This window comes from Dendroctonus ponderosae, unplaced genomic scaffold (assembly GCF_020466585.1).
Source record: "Dendroctonus ponderosae isolate FM_Combo_2020 unplaced genomic scaffold, Dpon_F_20191213v2 Dpon_F_20191213_1, whole genome shotgun sequence".
NCBI lineage: Eukaryota > Metazoa > Arthropoda > Insecta > Coleoptera > Curculionidae > Dendroctonus > Dendroctonus ponderosae.
In genome coordinates this window covers 9,846,870-9,856,783 of record NW_026017110.1, presented here as the reverse complement: position 1 = coordinate 9,856,783, position 9,914 = coordinate 9,846,870, and the positions used below count along the sequence as shown (strand labels likewise).

Sequence of the window (9,914 nt, the reverse complement as noted above, 5' to 3'; positions counted from 1 at the left end):
ACAGGGTGTTAACAATGTGGACTTCAATCTAAAATTTTCAACGCAATATAACTTTTGTTTTTCAAATGGAAGTACCTGTATATTAATACGTCATTAGATAGACAATTTACAAAGTTACAAATTTGAGTTTACACTTTAAGCTGTGAAATCAACCGTTTAGTGGGCAAAAAGCTTAGCTGCAGTCCCACGCAGCCCAGAGCGGCAGATTACCAGCTCTGGCTGTGCATAACAGATCATTTCCTAAACTTCACCGAAAAAAAAAACGTTTCTGTTGGTGTACTACTCAATCATTCCCTGAGCTGCGGCCATACATCCTATGCACAGCTCCTCCCAGACTCCATGACGGACGTCCCTTCCATATACTGACCTACAAATCCAGATGAATCCGTCCTCGAAAGACTGCTGACTAACAATAAGAACAGGATCGGCCCCAAATCGGTTCCTGAAGAAGACCGGCGCTCTGAGAAGACTGCCTTTATCAAGATGGTGGATTGAGGCGACTTTTGTGGACAAATTCGAACTGTTCTGAGCATCATTAACATCATAATGAAAAAAATAATTAATCTTATTTAATTTAAATTCCTTCTTCTTAAATTACTTCGTCACAGATGCCAATAAAGACGATAGTTGGGATTTTGCTACCAATAAGATATCGGGATCAATTTGCAAAGAAAATTATTGATTAATTATATCTGTTAAGCCTTATTCTGCCCAGAAGTGGATTTACTTTTACTAAATAAACTGGAATTTAGACAAATCCTTCCGAGTATTTGCTAGGGAGTGATGCCATAATCCCATATACTTTCTGTATATCAACTAGATTTAGAAATAAAAACAAATTGAACTGTATCGCTCTATAATTCGTTTTATGGGTTGTTTAACAGATCCATTTATTTGTGGGAGTAAATGCCAAAAACCGAAATGAAATTAAAAAATACTGATTGAAATATAATTTAGTTCTTATAATGTAGGTAAACATCCTGTTTTATGTAATAAAATGGTGTGTATTTAAAAAAAAATAAAAGCTTTTACATGTTAGTTAGATTGATGCACCTGATTAATAAACTTGATGGTGATTATCTCGTTAAACAATTTGTTTTTGATGTGATAAATATTACAATTGATCTTAAAAAGTATTTTTATGTTAACTGATTCGCGTCAGTATGGTTCTCGTTATGCTTCCACTAAGTACCTTTTGTACCCAAATTGAACAGTTACATTAATCATACAAGTACAGTTGCTGCAACACATTCATTTTTGTGAAAATAACGAAAATAGCTTAGAATAGAGGTGTACATGATTAACCAATCAATTAAAAAATAATACTTAAAGCAGATTTTCCGAAACTATACATTTTTGTTGAAACATTTATCTTTAAATTAGAAGTTTATGATGAAGCAGGCGGTGTTGATTGCTAGATATCATTTTCTACGAATTTACTGTTTACTAGTTTTCTTTCGTTCAATTTGTCAATAATTATTTCCTAATTGTAGCTATGACACTTTCATGTTTCATATGATATTTTTCGTATATTATTAATATTCGTAGATATATTGTATTTTGACAAGCAATACCAAAATGGACGCAAACACGTTTTACTACTTTGTTTTCCTCACTTATGGAACAGAGACCTGGTCACCAAACATGAATATTATAAATAGGTAGATTACAAGTAACACAAGGAGCCATGGAAAGATTAATCCTAAACATCCAACTAAATACAAGACCGCATTACCAACACAGAAATAAGAAGACGAACAAAAGTTAAAGATGCTGAATGGCAAACAACAGATGGACGCGAAGGATGATAAAGCAGAGACAATGGAAAAACAAAAGAAGTACATAAAACATAAAAAGACTCGCAGGACACGACTTGGAGAGACGTGAGAAGGAAAACCAATAACTGAGGAGAATGGCAGATGTTAAGGGAGGCCTTCACTCGACGATAGATGGAATAGGCTGGATTTGAATTGCCAGGGATACCATCTTTAGGATAGGAATGTTGTTTAATACCAGTTTAGCTGGGTTTTTACACCATTTTTGCAGTCATAACGTTCAAATGTTAAAACAATTATTGTTGTTAATTTTTCCAATTAAAGGGGGTTTTCCCTTGTGGGGTATTACCCGAAGTACTTTCTTGTTTGATTGTTCTTTTTAGCAACCCTGATGATGACGTGGCTGTCGGAAGGGGTTTGCCATATTTTTCATCCTTTATTATTGTTATATGGCCTATATTTCCTAAACCTAATAACATTTTTTTCTACTAACCCATTCCTAAAAGTACTGCTTTAAAAATTAATTTTTGAAATTACTTTAAAATAGTTCCGCCTTCATTTTTTCGTATGTTAATCTGTTAACGGCAGCTTAATTCGACAGGTTAATGGTATAACATTACTTGGAATTAAAATTGGATTTTTGGTCTAAGCCGTTTATCATCCATGAACAAATTCAACATCACATAATGTATTACGCACAGGAAAATAAACAAAAATACGTATAAAGTATATTAGTCAAAAAAATGAAAATTGAGATAAAGTACGGCTTATCTTAACTGTGCTTATAAGGCGTTACATATATTGCCTTGTTTTATTATATGTTCATTTGCAATATTCAATCAATTTGCGAATTCATGTACAAATACTAATTGAATGATGAATTGATGTCCTCATAATTTCCATTGTACTTGGTCGAGATCACTTTAGATCAGATCAGCATAAATACATGGATTATTTAGAGTGCGTCTTATTTGCCTAACTGATTTACATTAAATAACTTTCTTAGTAATATTAGTTTATTCCGATTGCTGAGGGGTGTTTGATCGGTGGTGTTTTCTTTGTGTAAGTTCTAGTGAATCACAAGCCGTTTAACATGGATGGAATAATAGAGGAAAATATATATGCGGGTGGGTAATTTATTTGATAAGAAAATTGTTGCTGGTCGTTTCCTTGATAAATTAGAATGTGCTAAACATATATGTTTTTGAAGTAAAATTTAACAAAACACGCGGAATAAACTATTCAAAAAGTAATTATTGATTAATAGTAGCTAACGACTAACTATTAAAAACTAACTAACTAAACTAACATTAAAAACTATTTTTTAATGTTAATATAAGTTTAGAACACTATAACAAATCTTGGCTATGCTATATGAGAAAGTCTTCTTTACCGAACCAGCTTTAATTTGTTTGTTTTAAGTATACCTAAAATATATATCTACAGATCTGGCAAATTTCGGTTCAGCAATTTGAAATGTTGTCTGAATTATGCAGTATTTAAAATAATGCACATATTTAGTCGCAGTGTTGTTGGTATTATAATAAATCTGGCAGCGTATTCTACAAGTATCTAATGTAAGCACTTTTTTATGGGGGGCATATATTTAATGGGCACACATTTAACTCAGTAGTATCTCAAAAATCAAAATCAACTATATAGAAAATATATAAACATAAACAATTACTATTTTCTAGTAACAAATGTTTATACATTTGGAATCAAGATTGGAAGAATTAGATGATGCTTTTATACAAGCGTCTTCAAAAACTCGCAAACTTACTGTCTTAATCGTCCACTATTAAATATCTGGGCTTAGTGGCAATCTACACTCAGTATAAAAAAATAATGCACCTTATGCTGGCAAAGTTTAAAGTAATCTAACTTTCTAACTAAGCAACAAATTTTTTAATGTATTTTCTTGGAATTTGTTGCTTGGTTGGGTTGGTTCAATTACGAATAATGCAGTAAACTATAGCCAGACACTATCTAATGAGCAGTTTTGTTTGGTCACGTAGTCGTTGAGAATTTTCGAAATAGGTTTTTTCCGTTTTCAAAAGTTGATGTGGCGTACTATTTTTTCTAAAATTTCCACCTGTATAAGAGACAAAGTGGTCGTTTCAGCCCAGTGCATTCTATTTTTCTATCTGGTTTAGTACGTACTCAAATGTTTTCGATTTTCCTCCTTATGGTGCAAAAGCGAATTTTCTAAAGGAACTTCCTAAGTGAACCTGAGGAGGGATTTTTTCGAAACATTCTACATCTTCAAGTAAAAGTGTCCTTTTTTCTGTGTCTAATACACTTTATTTTCCTGCCTGCTATGATTTAGCAGACACTCAAATGTTTCCACTTTTCCTCTCCAGGGTGCAAAGCAAGTTTTAAAGAAATTTTCCAAATTGAATCTGATGAGGATTTTGTCGAAACTTTCCACACTTACAAAAGGAAGTCGGCTTTTTTCCGCGTAGTATATTTTATTTTTCTGCCTGCTCCGGTTTATGAGATAATCTGGTTTTTAGTTTACCTGTTAATAATGCAAGAGCACATTTTGAAAAAATCCTCCAAACTGAACCTGAAGAGGGCTTTTTTCGAACCTTTCCGCTCTTATAAGAGAAAAAGTGCTTGTTTCAGACCAGTGAATTCTATTTTTCTATCTGATCTGGATTAGCAGATACTCAAATGTTTTCAATTTTCCTCTTCATGGTGCAAAAGAAAATACTCAAAAAATCCTTCTAATTGAACCCAAAGAGGACTTTTTTGGAAACTTTCCACACATTCAAGCAAAAGTGTGCTCTTTTCAGTCGAATACACTTTATTTTTCTACCTCATATGTTTTAGTAGATTCTCAAATATTTGCATTTTTTCTCTTCATGGAGCAAGAGAATATTTTCAAAAAATCCTCCCAATTGAACCTGAAGAAATGTTTTCGAAACTGTCAGGACGTTCAACCAAACACAAACATGCGCTATTTTCAGTTAATAGCTACACTTTATTTTCCTGCTTGCTCTGGTTTAGCAGACACTGAAATGTTTCAATTTTTCCTCTTTACGATGCAAGAGGACGTGCTGACCCTGAAGAGGTATTTTCTCGAAACTCTCGGCGAAAGATAGGCGTGCTTTTTCCAGATTACTAAACTTCAATATTATTCTTCTTGTTCTAGTTTAAGAGCAAATGAGATGTTTTCACTTTGACAGTTCATGGCGCAAAAACCAATTTTGAAAAATTCGGGCTAATTGCACCTGACGAAGGATTTCCTCGAGATTTTGCACAGTTATGAAAGGAGGTGTGCCCTTTTCAATGTAGCTTAGGAGAAAATGGGATGTGTTCGGTTTGCCAGTTCAAAGTGCACGAAGATATTTTCAAAAAACCCTCCTCACTGACTCTGAAGAGGGAGCTGCACGAAACTTTCTACACATATAAAAATGGTGGTTGTCTTTCCCGTCAATTAACCCCCATTGCACGTATATTAGTTATCAAAAAAAATATATTCATTTATTATTACTTATTATTACATTATTATTACAAACTGGCTACCACAATCAAAATTATTCGAAGTTAAAACTTCTAAAAAACACCCTTTATGTGATGTTATACAAAAAACATTGAAATTTCTCCTGACAAAAAACTGACTCCTGGTCTTTCTGCCATTGTCTCTTATTTGATCGGAATAAAACAAATTTTCTTCCTAGTTGCAATAGGAGTCAAATAAACCAAGTTCCTCTTTTTTTCCCAGCGATAAAAGTCTAATAGATTTAAACCGGGAGAACGCAGGACTGAAGTCATAGGCCGAGCCATTGATTTGGAAGAACATTGACCAAAATCATGCACTTGTTTTTCAAATGAACATAATTTGTCGAGTTCTTACCTACAAACATTTTTTCAAGCGAATAATGGTTTAAAATTTTTGCCTCGGAAACTGCCAGTAACCTTTACAGAATTTAATTAAAAGAATGAAAGAATTTCTGAGGAATTGAATGAAATTATATTTCATTTACATTTGGAGCAGAACAAAACGGTCTCAAAAACACAAAGTACAAGCTGCCGCATCAAACACTTAAAGTTTTGATTATTTGTTTTATTGTTTTAGAACATCAATATTTTATTAGAGCTTGATGTTTTACATTCCCTTTGTCGCAAAAAATTTTCGTATTATCTGATATACCTATGTCCACAACGTGTTTGGTGGAATTACTTTTCTATGAATCTTCATCCCATGAAGCAAGACGTAGAATGTCTTGGAAATATTCCATTTTAAGGCATCCAAACATTTGTATGCCTTTTATCTTTATGTATCCTGTATGTATAAATGTAAAAGTTGTGGAAAGTAAAATATACCGTCGGAAAAAACTACAAGCTATGAATTGGGAGGAAGAGCTTTTATTTCTTATAAAACCACTGGGTCAGGGGAAATTGCATAATCGCTTAAATGTTTCTGGAAGTTATGCTCAATAACTGAACCCTGCTGAGAATCTAAGAAAATATTGTAGTTATTAGAGTTGCATACTCATTGCATAGAGTATTTTTTAATAAATTGCCTTAGAAGAAATTAATAATTTGTCAGGAACAATAACAAGCAACGACTTTTAAGGAAATCAAGAAACTGCTAAAATAACATCACGTGGATATTTACGTTTGAAATTTTCTCCGCCGGAAGAACAAAAAGGCAACATATAGTAATGCATACTAACAAACAACAACAATACAAACGTGCAAGTGCGCTTATACATTTCAAATTTAAAATATTTGACGGCATTGGAAGGAAAAAGATAATATTTTATTTGGAGGAATAGCTACTTTTAATGCCTCTCTATTTTCAGCGTTCCATTGTTCGACTGCTAAACACGATCGCACAATTAGAAGTACCACTTATTCTCCGTCTAAAATAATATCCCTACTATTTATCGTCGATTAGACTATTTAGCGTATTATCGGAATGTCGCAAACGGTTAAATTTTAGCATGTTGTGCGTTATTAGATATATGAAAGATTGTTGCAAGGAATTTCCATTTTGACTAAAATACAAAATAGAGTCATTCTGTATTTTAGTACGTTTCATTCAACGAAGGTGCATTCACGATGCGGATTTGGCGCCGATTCTGTAAAATACACATTTTTTTGTTAAAGGTATTTTCGTTTTAAATCAATCAAAATAATTAAGAGTACATGGTATCTACAAATTCATTGCAGAAGCAAAAAACAGCAGTAAAAAATACACAAAAATACGTCTTTCCAATCACCACAGATCCGTTCAGAATTCTATTGAGCGAAAATATCGATATAATGTACAATATTGTACAGGTTGTTAACCATGTGGACTTAAATCTGAAACTTTTTAACGCAATATAACTTTCTTTTTCAAATTGATGTATCTGTATATTAATACGTCATTAGATAGACACTGTTCAAAGTTACAAATTTGCATCTACACTTTAAGCTGTGAAATCAAGCGTTTTAAAATTATAATTTGTTTTATTTAAAAATTTCAAAAAGTTGCTACATTTTGTAAGGTGGCTATGGAATTTAATGAATAAGTGTCAAAATTTGATGATTCTTGACATATCGATATACATTTAGTATATGACGACCAGTTTAGAAGTCATCCATATTATTAAAAAGTTGAAAAAACAAATTTTAATTTCTCTAAAGAAGAATTAGTGGATATGGTGTTTATACTAGCTGCTAGTGATAAAAACTGTACGCTCGCTACGCGACTTTATTATCAACATTTTCCTGAAAGAAGACAACCGCAAAGAAAGGCGTTTGTTTGAAAAATTAATGGAACGATTTACACGAACAGGAAATGTTGAATATGAGAAAATGGACATACTAAAAGCGGCTTCACCACAAGAAAATGAAATGGCAGTTTTATTAAAAGTAACTGAAAATATTCATACCTCCTAGAGAATAATTGCTAATGAAATAGATATAGGCCGATCTACTATACAAAAATATTGGTAAAAAGTAAAATTCATCCATATCACATCCAGTTAATGCAGGAATTTAACAACCAGGACTATGTAACCAGACAGATTTCGAGAATGGACCAGGCGCAAAATTGAGGAATACAGATTTTTTTAAATTATGTATTATTTACTGATGAAGCTACTTTTCATAACAATGGAATGGTTAATAGACATCATTTCTATTATTATGCAAATACCAAGCCTGATTTTATAAGAACAAATAGGCAAACCCTTCTTCTTGTACTGTTCCGAGATCTTGCGATCTGTTAATTCTGAGCACGCCTCTGCAGTATTTCCTGGGATGTTGACTGCCAGCTATCCTTCCATCTTTTAGGTGGTCTTCCCGCTGGTCTAGTACCCAGTGGTCTTCCCTCCAACACGATACGCGGTAGACGGTTTTCGTCCATCCTCTTTACGTGACTGTACCACTGTCTCTTTCTTTGTCTTCCCCATCGCACCACGTCCTGTTGGCAGTAGGCATAGTTGCCTCGTAAGTTCCTGTCCGCCATATTTAAGAAGCTCGTTAGGTTTCCTCCGAGGTTTCCATAGACACTCCTTTGGTTTGTACATACTCATTCACTGGCTTTTTCCTGTTTTTGAGCAGTTTCCGTACATTTCTCTGTGCGCCATACATATCGTATTCAATGTCGGCAGTAAACTTAATCCAATATTCTCGTTTGATTTCTTTTATTTTTGAGTTTACTCTGTTTCTAGTCTGTACATATTCGGCTTGTTGTTCTATTGTCTGTAGGCTCTTGTACTTCAGATAGCTGCGAGTTGTTTCACCTCCTGGTGCCCAATTCTCGAGCTCGAGAGAACGTGAACGATCCCATCGCCGATGTGATCATTCCCTTCCCTGCCCTTTCTACTATGGTTCGAAAACCGTATTCTCGAATGCATAGGAAACGATGTGAGAAGCTGTAGAACCATGGCTTAGTGCGGTTATTTGCGTTTATGTTTATCTTCCGTTTTCCTATGGCTTCTTCGGCGGCTTGTTCTACGCAATTCTTGATTTTCAGCATTCTATGTACTCTAACGTTTTTCTGGCAGTTTGAGGGCGTTCCAGCAGAATATTGCATAAAATTAGGTTGTGATCTGTTCCTATATTGGCTGATGTTAACGCTCTGACGTCAAGACCTTGTGATGGTGTGATGACTATTCGTAATTATGAAATAAATCGTTTATCGATGGGCGCTGGTGTTATTAAATGTGTATTTATGCTGGTTCTTGTGTGAGAAAAAAGTATTATTTATTTTCATTTCATTTCTTGCGCGTTATTACTGCCTCGTTGAGCCTTTGCTTTACACCTCGTTTCTCCCCATTTCCTATGCGGGCGTTAAGGTCCCCGAGAATGATAATTTTATGTTCATTGTTTATTTTATTATTTACATACAGTGTTCTGAAGTTTTTCATAGAAGATATCTGACTCTTCTGTTGGTTTAGACATGTCTGGGGCGTACGTTCTTATTAGGTGTATGACAGTTCCCCCAGTCCTCAGCGATACTTTTAATATTCTATCATTCACATAGTCTATTTCTTCTATGTTTTGTGCATGTCTTTCGTGTATTAATATGCCCACTCCGGATTGTGCTCTTTCCTGTTTATCTCTACCGCTGTATACTAATGTGTATTGTTCAACCAAAGTGGTTTCCTTTCCTTTTCTTTTTGTTTCTGAGATTCCACAAATATCGATTTTATGCTTTTTCATCTCAATCATAATTTCCTGATCTCTTCCGTTCCATGATGTTACATTCCAGCAGGCGATTCTTGTGATGTTGCGGTTATGTTTCCAAAATCGTTTATCTCTTTTTGTAGCCTTGTTCGTCACCGTGTTGGTCCGTCCGTTATCCGAGGCGATCTTTTCAGTTCTGTGAGCCTTAAGAGCTTTTTACCCCAGGTAGCTTTCTGGCCTTGCCTGAGAACCTTCCTCCTTTTTCCGGGCTTAGGACCCGCAGTGACAGCTATTGAGCTACTCAGTTCACCCATCAGCTGCCCCAGGCGGAGTTATAGTCAAACCCGTTGCTCATTAAATACTTGGGGTGGCATTATCGGAAATCCAAATCAAAATTGTCTTTATTTATCAATTAAAATACGCTTCGGTGTATTTTTCCACCATCATCAGTTTTTCTAAAATAACATAGTTAAAAAAATAAAAAATATCATTAATTTAAAAAACAAT

At 34.2% G+C, this 9,914-nt stretch overlaps 1 protein-coding gene across 1 annotated transcript in view; it reads left to right on the top strand.

The window, feature by feature from the left end:
* The first annotated feature begins 2,611 nt into the window (after positions 1 to 2,611).
* The window catches only part of LOC109535452 (equilibrative nucleoside transporter 3), a 17,590-nt gene continuing 10,287 nt past the window's right edge, over positions 2,612 to 9,914 (top strand). The window contains exon 1 of the mRNA XM_048663932.1: positions 2,612 to 2,902. Coding sequence (XP_048519889.1) covers positions 2,869 to 2,902 — 34 coding nt within the window. The 5' untranslated portion in view covers positions 2,612 to 2,868. The remainder of the gene's footprint in view (positions 2,903 to 9,914) is intronic.